This window comes from Gracilinanus agilis, chromosome 4, assembly GCF_016433145.1.
Source record: "Gracilinanus agilis isolate LMUSP501 chromosome 4, AgileGrace, whole genome shotgun sequence".
Classification (NCBI taxonomy): domain Eukaryota; kingdom Metazoa; phylum Chordata; class Mammalia; order Didelphimorphia; family Didelphidae; genus Gracilinanus; species Gracilinanus agilis.
Window position 1 is genome coordinate 371806687 of NC_058133.1, and position 13074 is coordinate 371819760.

The window sequence follows — 13074 nt, forward strand, 5'->3', positions numbered from 1 at the left end:
TTCAACAAACACCAATCAGGTTCCACAATGAGGACAAAAGAATTTATAAACTGTCTCAGCCAGCAAGCACTGGATCTCCTTGCCAAGCAGAATGAGATGGCAGTGAAGGGCAACAGTGCTTTGGAATATCAATCAGCAACCGCTTATTGAGAACCCAAGATGTTCCAGACAGAGTATACAAAGACAAAATGCAAAACAATCCCTGAGCTCAAGGAGCTTCCACTCTGTCAAGAGAAGGAAACAACACTTGTAGTTTGCTGCTACAGAATGATGGGGTGAGGGCGCCCCCTCCACATTAGTTTCCCTGTCCATCCTCCATACCTACGGCGCACTTTTACTTTCTCTAAATCTCTACCTTATAGCATCCATTACATCCTTCAAGATTCAGCTTAAGCATTACTTTACATACACAGTTATTCCTAATTTCTACTCCTCCTTCTCTAACTACTTTATATTTAGCTATCTTGAATTTGTTTTGTGCTTATTCTGTATATACCATAATGTGTACATGTTGTACATATTTATTCTATGTGAATTTAAGTATATCACTTTGTTGGCTGTGTGAAACCTGGACCACATGAGGCAGGCAGATCAATAGCAGGCCATTTCAACTAGCTTGTAAAATCTCACTGAGGAGATCAAATAGTAAGGAGTAGTTGAGAGAAAAACAAGAAACCCAAGAGGAACAGATCACTGAAGATCACTTATAGATGAAACTGGAAGAAAGACAAAAATGTGCAGACAAATTAAGAAAAGACTTGGCAAAATTCCTATAAAATTTTTTTTTCTTTTAATGATAGTAGTGCCACCATATTTGAACTATAATATCACTGTTCTCAATATATTTTACACGAGACATTAAAAATGGAGCTAAGGAAAATAAAAGTGCTAGAGCAGGCATGTGCTGAGAGTAATATAGTTTGGGAGGCACTAAGAGAACAGTTCTCTATAGCCAGAAGAGAAGACTTGGTCAATATTTGTTAAGCACCTACTATGTGCCAGGCAATGTGCCAAGGTTACAAAGAAGGGCAGAACACAGTTCCCGCTCTCAAGGAGCTCACAGTTTAGTGGTGGTGGATAAATTGTTGATAGGCTATTGATTGGCTATCAGAAATCTTGTTATCTGACTGCGTATTGATCTCCCTTTCCCAAGGGCTTTGGTAGAATTACCACTCAGGAAAGGTACTTGTTGGTAAATCACTACATTAAAAACAAGCCATATACAGGACAAATTGGAAATAATCCAAAGAGTGAAGGTGCTAGAATTAAGAGGGATGCCAAATATAGTACTTAGAATAAAAAAATCTCAAGACATAATACCTAAAAAAAATCAAGAAGATATCTACTATTAACTCACAAGTCTACTTTCCATTATTTCTAAGAATCAAGGATATCCTTTGATTATGAAATATCAGAAGGGAATAGAGGGGCTTTCACAAATTTCTACAGGAGATAGCACTTTTACAATCTCACCAATTGCCTGAAAGACATAAAGGGATATAAAGCTCTTCACAATCAGGCTCCAAATTATCTTTTCCAGTTGATTATACATTACTTTGCCTCACATGCTTTACATTCCAGCCAAGCTGACCTACTTAATGTTTCCTGTGTACATTATCCCATCCCTAAGCCTTTGTGCAAGCCGTCCCATCATGCCTAGAATGCTCTCTCTCTTCACCCCAACTCTTGAAACCCTTAATTCTCTTCCAATGTTCAGATTCAGTGGCATCTGCAAACAAGAGGCTCTTCCTCCTAATTTCTCCAGTTGTTAGTGTCCCCACTACTGAAATAAATTTGTTCTTATATCCCTAGCACTTAGTACCTGGTACTTAGCAGGTGATAATTACTTGTTGATCTGAATTGAAAGGCTAAAAATACAAAATAACATTGGGCTTATTGTCCAATGAGAATAAAAGGCATAAGACTTGAAAAAGCAAATGCCACCTTAAAAGATTCTCCTTCAAAAAAAACGACTCCCAAGGATATGCCAAAACCATACATGGCTTCTTGAGTTATGTAAAAACATAACTGTTCAATAGCCCTTTCATTATTAGTATCAAGTAAGGCATAAAACAAGTTGACATTCTCACAAAATATATTTGCCGCCTTCATGGGAAATTTCTAGCACAAAATCCAAATGAATGGGGGATTACATTTGTGTATAAATGTATGTAACTGTAGGTAGAATGGTACAAGGGGTAGAGCAGTAGACTAGGAATCAGGACACTTACTTAGCTGTGTGACCCTGGGCAAGTCTCAGTTTCTTCATCTGTAAAATGGGAATTATAATAGCATCTACTTCCCTGTTGTGGGTAGCATTTTAAAGAGCTGTGCAAGCTTTGAAGCACATTTTCTTCCTCCTCCTCCCAAGTATATGTTCCATAAAATTCATAAAACAGTACTACAGATGGGGAGAAACTGCAGATGTTCTTTTTTGTGGATGACACTGCTAACTTCATAGAGCCCTAGAACACTGCAGGGCCTCTTAAAGGAGATGCATAATTGGTTTATATAAATGGTCTTTTAGGAACAGTGTTAGATTTGTTAAAGCTCAGAATGAGCTGAGGTTAATGAGGGAAGCTAAGATAATCAAAGTGTTTTGGTTTTTGCAGGTTGGGGTTAGATTTTACTATATTAATGTGTAAGTATATTTAAAAAGTCTCTTTCAGTTTCCCTAGAAATGTTCACAAATACTATTTTTTTTAGACTAAGAATCCTTTCTCCTCTTATCCTCTTAGGAAGGTAGGTTGAAGACAAAAAGACTTTCTTAGGGAAAAAAAATTAAGGGAGACAACCAACTTAAAGAGTTTGTTTTTATTCAGTCACCTTAGATCGTTCCTTTGGACTCTTCCTGATCCCATTTTGGGGTTTTCTTGACAAGGATACTGGAATGGTTTGCCATTTCCTTCTTTAGATCATTTTACAGCTGAGGAAACCAAGGAAACAGGGTTAAGGGACCTGCCCACAGTCACACCACTGGTCTGAAGCCAGATTTGAACTCAGGAAGATTAGCCTCATTCCAGACAGGCACTTTATCCACTGTGCCACCTTGCTACCCCAAAACAAATTGTACCTCTTATCTTTTTAAGGTCCTAATTAGGACTCACCCTTCTCCTTTCAGAAAAAAGTAAGTAAAATATTGATTAAAAGAAAAAGATCCTTTTCAGTCCTGGAAGTGAGTGGGAGGATGGTGTGTGTGTGTGTGTGTGTGTGTGTGTGTGTGTGTGTGTGTGTGTGTGTGTATAAGTATGTATTAAGAATCTACTATGTGCTAGGACTGTAAGAGTTTGAGCAATTACCATATCACACCCCATCATCTTCATTCACCCCCCTTCCTATAGCACTACACTAAGTACTCTACAAACAGTACCTCATTTAATCTTCATAATAACCAAAGTAGGGGCTATTATGAATGAATCCCATTTTACCATAGAGGAAAGGAGGCAGATGGGAGGAGGTAAGTGATTTGCCTAGGGTCACACTGCTAGGCAGAGTCTGAGGCTGGATTAAAACTTGGGTCTTCCTGACTCCAAGCCCAGTGCATCTAAAGGTAGCTAAACTAGGTGTCACCGCTTTCGGGTGGTTAAGGAAGCCCCTGGCATGACTAATGTGTTGGAACATGAACCAACCTGGTATTTTAACATATCATGGCATATCACTTGTTCAAAACTCATCAAAATGTTACCTCAAACTATCTTGGGGGAGATATGTCCAAGGGCATGGGGAAGAGGGAAGGAAAGACAGCCACTTTGTAAATCTGTCTCTAAGCTAAAAATGCTCCGATATAATAATGTCATCTTAAATAGAATTGTGTCTAGTAGACTTGTACCCCAAATGTGAAATACAGTATTAATATGTTTTCTTCCACATCAGATAAAAAGAGGAATATCAAATGAATGATAAGACAACTGTTCTAGGAGAGTAAGATGCAGATCACTGATGACAAAGAGAAGGTAGAACAGCTCATTTCTGATCTTGCTTGTTCTCTCTGCCCAGGAAAACAATCTTTGAACAAAACAAGACTAAATAAACACGGGAAATAGGAAGATGATAAACCAGACAAGGGCACTGAGCTAGCCCTGGGTAAGTTCAAGCCAAACTGGCTCAGATGAACAATATTCAGAGGAGGGGGAAAAAACTGGCACGTATGACAGCAGTCAGAGAGAGACAATGGAGGAGCCACCAAACCGGAGCAGGACAAACATTAAACTAATTTTAAAAAACCCTGAAGAGAATGGAGTCTGCAAACTGAAGGCCAGAGTTTCATTTCAGTTCCTGGCAAACATCTAGATGGTTAAAAGGATGATTCACAAACATTTAGATAAAAAAAGTAGTGACCACAGAGAATCAATCTGCTTGATCGAGAATAGGTCATGAGAAATTAATTTTTACTTTATATTATTATTATAGCTTATTTTTTACAAAGTTTCTAGAATGTTAGATCAGGAGGTGGAATATTTAGATTTAAATAATTTTTTTAAACCCATACCTTCTTAGAATCAACATCCTCTTACCTTGATTACTTCTTATTGCATTCAAAACAAAACATCCTTACCTGCTATCTTAGAATTGATACTGGGTATCATTTGCAAGGGAGAAGAGTGGTAGAGGCTAGACAGTGGGGGTTAAGTGACTCACCCAGTGTCCCATAGAAGGAAGTATCTGAGGCTGTATTTGAACTCAGAACCTCCCATCTCCAGGCCCAGCTCCCTACCTACTGAGCCATCTAGCTGCCTGCCCCACCTCCTTTTTTTTTCTGAACAAAGCCATTCCTGTGGAAAAGATGGGGGCAAAGGAAAATGATAATAGCCTAATTAGATGGATTTAGAACTAGATGAATTTCCAGACCTAAGGAAATGTCATCAAAGGCTCCCTTTCACTTTGGGAGGTTGGTCTCCACTGAAATACCAGAGATCTACACTTGCTTCTGGGGTCTTTAATGTTTTTATCAAGGATGTTGGATAAAGGCGTTCAAATTTGCAGTGAATAGAAAGCTAGGAGGGACAGCTAATACCCTGGATGACAGAATAAGAATTTAGAAAAATTCTGTTAGTGTAAAACATTGGGCTAAATTTAGCAAGTGTGGTTAAATAGCAGTTCTGAGAAGAACAAAAAAAAGATTTGGGTCTTTTAGTGGCCAGCAAACTCAATGAGAAGAGTATGATGTAGCATCCAGGAAAATTTCCCTCATCTTAGTCTGCATTAAGCCATAGCTTCGAGGAATAAGAAGACGATCGTCTCAGAGTACTCTGCATGGTAAGACTGTACCGCTCTACCCAGCGTGTGACCTAATGGGCTGCCCCGGCCCCTTTCACTTTATAACAGTAAATGATCTGGTTGCACAGTAAAGAGAACAGCCTTCCTTTTGGTCTCTGGCCTGGTCAGGGAAGGGAAGGATCTCTGCAGAGACAGGAGGCGGGCCTGGAACATGGGGTGGGGAGGGGATGGAGAAGAAGCCAGGATCGCTCTCTTAAGATTAAAGAAGCCCTGAGAAGTGGCCCAGGCCAGGCTCTCCATGTACAGATGTGGGACGGGGACCAGGAGGTGAAGGAGGTGCCTGGCTAGAAGCAGAGGCAGGCTGTGAGGCTGGCCCTCAGGGAGCACCAAGCATCCTCCCGGGCCTGTGCCCCACAGCCAGGGCTGCCCCCCTCAGGACTAAAGAGAGCAGGGGGAGGGAGATCCTAAGGAAGGAGAAGAAAACCGGCCATTTCCTAACACTTTTAGCCGGAAGGTAGGCCTGGACGCATATTCCTCTGCCAGCCCTGAGTCGAGTTCTGAGCTGAAAAGAACTTTCTTCATGTTCCATTCCCCACCAAATCAAGCAAACATTCTTTATATATACACACGGATAGATCCAGCCCCATCAGAAATCACCAACAGGCCTGCGAAAAACATACTGAAGTTTATTTAAAATAAGTGAGAGTGCATTCAGACACAGCTGCAAAGGAACAACAAAGCAGCATCCACTCTCTCAGGCACGACTATGACTTTTAACTAACATCCTCCAATTTATTTCTTTGAAAATATAGTCCATAGTTAGTGGGTTTTTTAGAAACCCCCATCATCTGTGTTAGTATCAACCAGGCCAGATTTGAAGCCTAGTCCTCCTAACTCCAGGCCTGGTGCTCTATCCACTGTGCTCCCTAGCTGCCCTCTGCTAAGGTGTAATCCAAGATTTTTTGAAAACATGTTTTCTTCCTCTTTATTGTACTAAAAGATTTTCTTTTTCCAAATATTTGAAGACAATGCTAGACTTCTTTTAAACTAATTAAAAAGAGATATTACATAAAGATATTCCTTTAATAAGGAATGTACTCACAGGAATTCTAAAACCCTAGAAAGCAAAGTCTATCTTGAATGTTCATCTGACCTCCAAGTGAGATGTACAACCATAACCTTTGCTCTGAGGCATGCCAAGATTTCAACAGTATCAACAAGGGATTATCAAGCACCTACAAGGTATCCTGCCAGGTATCGAGGTGGAAAGATGACAGTGCTTGGAGCCAGGAAGACCTGAGTTCAAATTCAGCCTCGGACACTAACTAGCTATTTGACTGCCTCAGCTTCCTTATTTTAAAATGAGGATAATACCAGGTTTTTTGTGAGGATAAAATAACATCTGTAAAGTGCTTTGCAAACCTCCAAGTGCTATATAAATGCTAGGTATTGTTATTGTTGTTGATGATGCTAGGTCAGCTTTCCTCTACTTCTCCTTCTCCACTCCTGATTTCCACCATCCCCAATATAAAGTGATAATCTCAAAGTTTCTAAAAAATAAAAAGTTCTTTGCACAAAAGGGCATGCATTCAATAGAAAATTCCCCTTAATTCTCACCAGATTTACAACTGTCTACTAAGTCATCTTCCAGGACAACTTTCATAGATCGTGGAATACTTCCTACAGACAGCCTTTGAACCTAAAAGAAGGGGGAAAAAAAGAAAAAGGATTTAATAGATTTACATTTTAGAAAGTCAGCCTTGGAGTCAGGAAGTCCTGAGTAATGAATCTTTGATACATACTCTTTTATGTGTATTGGCTATATTCAGTGACTGAGGCAACTCTATAAAATTATAAATTGATGGAGGGAGTTTCCAGACCAGCAATTTTCCTAAACCAATGAAATCATAGGTCATGATGAAAGGGGGGGAAAATGTCGTTTCACTTAAATCCCAATAGTTTTATTTTTCAAATTCAAGAGTGTATTTCTTAAAGAACAATTTGGCTAATATGAATAATAGTTGACTTCAAGGATGAGGATTATTTTTTATGGTGTCTGTGTTTCAACAGTTTTCAAGTTGCTACTATGTGAGAGGCACTGCAATAGATATTAGAGATACTAAAATATGATATGGTCTCTGTTCCTAAAGAGATGCCAAATTTGGAACTATGCCCAAAGGGCATTAAAAGATTATCTACCTTTTGACCCAGCCATACCACTGCTGGGTTTGTACCCCAAAGAGATAATAGGGAAAAAGACTTGTATAAAAATATTTATAGCTGTGCTCTTTGTGGTGGCAAAAAATCAGAAAACGAGGTTATGCCCTTTGATTGGGGAATGGCTGAACAAACTGTGGTATATGCTGGTGATGGAATACTATTGTGCTCAAAGGAATAATAAACTGGAGGAATTTCATGTGAACTGGAAAGACCTCCAGGAACTGATGCAGAGTGAAAGGAGCAGAGCCAGAAGAACATTGTTCAGAGACTGATATATTGTGGTACAATAGAATGTAATGGACTTCTGTACCAGCAGCAATGCAATGACCCAGGATGATTCGGAGGGGCTTATGAGAAAGAACGCTACCCACATTCAGAGGAAGAACTCTGAGAGTGGAAACACAGAAGAAAAACAACTGGTTGATCACATGGGTCAATGAGGAAATGATTGGGGATTTTGACTCTAAACGATCACTCTAGTGCAAATATCAATAGTATTGAAATAGGTCTTGACACATGTAAAAACCCAGTGGAATTGTGCATTGGCTATGGGAAGGGGGTAGGGGAGGGGAGGGAAAGAACATGAATCTTGTATCCATGGGTAAATACCCCAAATTAATTAATTAAAAATTTTAAAGATTAAGAAAAAAAAGAAGTTACACACTCTCCAAAAAAATAAAAAATACAAAATAAAGAGATGCCAAATTAACTGGGGAGGGGAGAAAGAACAGGAACAAATATATATAAGAAAGAAGTCTAAGAAAGGGGCTCTGAAGAATTTTAGGTTCAGAAGGAAGAGTTCATCACAGGCAGGGGGTAGGATATGCAAGAGCAGGACTTGAAAGGAGTATACAGGACAGATTAAGGAACATGGTATGACATCAGGCCAGAAATGTAGGCTGGATCTAGTTTATAGGGAATCTTTAACACCAAGAGCAGGAATTTATGCTTTATTCAATGGGAAATGAGAAGTTAAATTCACTTTCCCTTTTAAAAATTATCAGAAAAAAAAAACAACACTACCAAAGCTGTTTAGGAAGAAATTAAAAGATACATTATAGAAGGGACACACTGAAGGCAGAAAGACAAGTTAGGAAATGATTATACTACCTTAGTTGAGAAGGGAAGACCACCTGAACTAGGTTAAGTGGGAATAAAAGAGGGGAAAATCATACCTAATGAAGGTCTTGGAGTTTACTAAAGTTGTAGATGAATTACTATTTAAACATTCTTTTTTCAAAGAATACCGTAAGCTACATGAGGGCAGGGAATGTTTTAATTTTGGGGATGGGATGTATCCCTGGCACCTAACAAGTACTAAGTAAATGCCTGATGATTAACTGATTCCCTCAAAGAGTTTACAGTCTTACAGGGAGAGATAAAAACTCTGCAGAAATGGCTGTGATATACCATAATAATAATAATGGATATTTAGAGAGCTCTCTTTAACATCTGCCAAAGACTTTCCTTCAAGTCTCTGCTAGAATCCAATCTTTTGCAAGAAACCTTTCCCCTGAATCCCAGTGTTTTCCCTTTGAGATTGCCTTCAATTTATACTCTATATCTCATTTGATATTATTTGCATATTGTCTCCACTTTAAAAGTGTGCCTTGAGGTCAAGGACTGTTTTTGCCTTTCCTTGGATCCCCAGCCTAAGTGCCTCGCACACAGTAAGCACTTAATAAGTGATTAAAAACATGCTTTACATGTATTATCTTATTTTTTTCCCTCAAAATAATTCTATGAGGTGTCAATTATCCTCATTTCAAAGATGAAGAAACTAAGGCCAAATCATAATTATATCACTAATAAATGTCTGAGGCTAGACTTGAACCCAGATCAGTATCATCATCTTCATCATCATTGCCAGCATTTTTATAACATCTGCTGTATGCCAGGCACTGTGTTAAGTACTTTCCAATTATCTCAATTGAACCCAGCTCTCTATTCCCTTTTAAAACAATGAAAACTTTGCTTTAATTAAGAGCAAAAAATGATTTTATTTCTTTAAATCAATCTATGCCTTTTGTCCCACATTTCCAAGTTTTCTTACCTGTTCCTGAATTTTTATTTCTTGATAATCTCTACAACGTGTAGGAGAGGATGATGAACCTGAGAGACAAGTGAATTTAGAGGAATTGCAGCCTTCTTTGTTGGGGCATGACGATGGACGGCAGAATGTATAATGCTGCTCAAAGTCAGCTTTAACCACAAAAACATGTTTGCACTTATTACACATGTAATCCCGTTCATACTCCAGGACCTTGACCAGACTGGTACGAATCACTGTCCCAGTGACAGATAAAAAGTGGCCCACATCTTTGGTCTTAGGAATATGCTCCCTCATCAATTCAGGACAGACAGGCAGACCTAATAAGGAAAGAGAAGCGACAGTCACGTTACCTTGTGATGTCTTACCATACATGAAAAGTACACTATTCTTTAGATCTCTTTCAAGCAAAAACTTCTTTGTATTTTGCTTAAGAATCAATTTAAGGAGTCATACAATCAATTTCACTAAGAATAGAAAGAACACTTGAACTTTTTATTTTTAAAAGCTGAACACAGAATCTAAAAAGATTACAACCTAAAACAAATATTAGAATTCTGCAAGGGAGAGTTGCTACCTTTGAAAGAACAAAGCCTGAATTTGACAAATCTATCTCCCCTGCCTTACCCAAGACTAGTATATTCCTTAATGCCCCCAAACATTAGAACAGTCACTGATTCAGTCACTAAACTATCAAGCTGAGTAATAACCTATTGACACTTAGAATACGAAAATGGCACTCAATGTTCTTAAAAGCTATTGTTTTTTAAAATTTTAAATTGACAGTTCCTGCATAAATTTGATTGCATGTTTTTTACTAAGCGGAAAAAAACTTGCATAAATTTACAGGTTAACCCTTGACATCACCTTTCCCTTTAAAAAGCTTGTTTCTGTATCCTTCAGAAACCAAAGGCAAATGAGACTGAAGAGAGCTACAGGGCTTCATATACTTAAGAATGTAGGAGGCAAAAGAAAAAGAGAAAAAAGGAAGGAAGGAAGAAAGAAGTGGCAAGAAGAGAGTAGCAAGATAGAATGAGAGAGAAAAAACCTCAAAGTATTTTTCATTCAACATTCACTCTATTTTTTACTGTTGTCTCTGGCATTCATAGATTGCTGAAAACATCTCAGCATGTTGTTAATGTTGTTAATTCAGTTAAGCCTACATTGCTATTTTTTATAATACAATTCAGTGGAAACACCACAAGGCCCAGAACTTTTCTTTGAAAAGAATCCTGTTCTAACATTCACACTACTTCTAGGTGGGATGTCATCTCTTTGTTTGAACCCCTCAGAATAGTGCCTGTTGCTTATTTAACCTAATTAGAATAAGTAATGTCAACACAACTTAACAGTTCTAGTAGTCTTAGTTACCTACCTTCCTTTTGTTCCCCAGGCTTTCCACTGGAGTGTGGGAGTTAATAACATTTTTAAAAATAATTTTCAAATAGTTACTAAATGTCCTCAAATATAACAGCTGATTGACACTAAAATGAAAAACATGTTTAATAAAAACTGTTTTCCAAAATATCTGAAAAATCTTCATTACTAATCCAATGATAACTTCTCATAATTTTTATAACAGAAGAAAGGAAAAAATAAAAATGAAAAAAAAATACAAATGAATCAGGATTTCTCAAATTGGCCAATATTCTATATGTAACATTGACTCCTGAAGCCCCATTTTTGTTTCCCACAAAGTTTCTCCATTTGAGTTCTCCTTAACCACTGCTTAAACCAGGTTCCCTTACCTAACTTTTACAAGCCTTGAATTCAAAATGTACCGTCCCTCATTCATCCCTTCTACTAGCCTCCTTTGACAGTGCCTTCTGGAATCCCTGTTCCACTGTAGTCAGATTTTTCCTTCATCCCAGAGCTCTTCTTTCTCTATTCTTTGTACCATTATCTTTTCAGAAACCCGTTTCTCTCCTAAAGATGACATTTCTAGTCATCTACCCCTGCCAAAAGGGCCAAGGATCAGCTCTCTGGAATGGGAGCTTCTCAAATGGTTCTGAGAATCTTAAATCTAAAGCTGGGGCTTCCGGGTTAAGATGGCGGCAGAGTAAGAAGCAGCTCTTAACCTCTCCTGACCGAAACACACAAAACTCCTCAAGGGGACATAAAAACAAGTCCAGACGAACGGAGGAACCCCACAACAGGGCACAGCGTGGAAGGTACGTGGAATCGAGACATTTCCAGGCTATAAAGGGCTCTCACTTAATCGCGGGCTGAGCAACCGCCCCACCCCCACCCCCTCCACACTCATCTATAGCTCCGAACCCAGCTAAAAAGAAATAGAGCAAGTTTGGGGCACCCATCGAGTCATCAGCAGCTCCGGGACCTGTTCCTGAGAGCAGCAAGACTCAGGACCCCATTAAGTCAAAAAACGCACACGAAATCTAAGCGCGGGAGCAGAGAGTGGATGCTGGGCGCAGGCATGGGTGGAGGCAGACACAGCCAGGAACTAAAGCTCTGAAAACCTGAGTGGGGAACCAGTGCAGACGGGTATACGACTGTGGAAGCAGCGCCCTGAGACTTGTAAAGAAACCTCCAGCAGAGGATCAAGCAAGGGGGTCCACCAGGGGGCTTGACCTTGGAAAAAACCAGAACTCAGACCTCAGGAACCAAAAGACCACGAACAGACACTGAGCGCGAGGATAAATCTGAGAAGCTGCTGGGCTAATGATGGCTACTCAGTCACAGGAAGTTCAGGAGAGAAAGAATAATAATAACAAGAAAAAAGTCTTTAACACTCGACAGCTTTTACACAGAGAGAATCCAGACAACCGAGCAAACAGAGGAGGAGAACAAACAAGCATCTGGACCCTCCTCAAATAAGGAAAACTCCTCACAAGCTATGGAAGAGTTCAAAACTGAGATTTTGAGGAAAATGGAAGAGATCTGGCAAGAAAATAACAGTTTAAAAGGTAGAATCTTGCAACTGGAAAGTGAGGCTCAGAAACCAAATGAACTGATAAGCAAATTGAACACCAGAAATGACCAGATTGAAAAGGAATACCAGAAGATTATGGCCGAAAACCAGAAGATTGGGGCCGAAAATCAATCCCTAAAGGCTAGAATTGAGCAACTGGAAGCTAATGATCTCTCAAGACAACAAGAACAAATAAAACAAAGTCAAAAGACTGAAAAAATAGAAGGAAACATGAAATATCTCAATGAGAGAGTGACAGACCAAGAAAACAGGTCTAGAAGAGACAATTTGAGAATAATTGGCCTTCCAGAAAAACCAGAAATTAATAGAAACCTGGACTCCGTACTAAAATAAATTATTCAGCAAAATTGCCCTGAAGTCCTACAACAAGAGGGCAATATAGACATCGAAAGGATTCATAGAACACCCACCACATTCGACCCAGAGAAGAAATCGGTTAGAAATATTATTGCCAAATTCAAAAGCTTTCAAGCAAAAGAAAAAATCTTACAAGAAGCCAGAAAGAGACAATTCAAATATCAAGGAGCACCAATCAGGATCACACAGGATCTGACAGCCTCCACTCTAAAAGACCGTAAGGCTTGGAATACAATATTCAGAAAGGCAAGAGAGCTGGGCCTGCAACCACGGATCAACT

The 13074-nt window shown here is 39.1% G+C and overlaps 1 protein-coding gene across 2 annotated transcripts in view; it reads right to left on the reverse strand.

Annotated features, from left to right (window-relative positions):
• Window positions 1–13074, reverse strand: part of MCM9 (minichromosome maintenance 9 homologous recombination repair factor) — a 168971-nt gene that overhangs the window by 140420 nt on the left and 15477 nt on the right. For both annotated transcript variants that reach the window (XM_044676842.1, XM_044676843.1), the window contains exons 2-3: window positions 9491–9807; window positions 6835–6916 (exon numbers count right to left, since the gene is read on the reverse strand). In XM_044676842.1, coding sequence (XP_044532777.1) covers window positions 6835–6916; window positions 9491–9807 — 399 coding nt within the window. The remainder of the gene's footprint in view (window positions 1–6834; window positions 6917–9490; window positions 9808–13074) is intronic.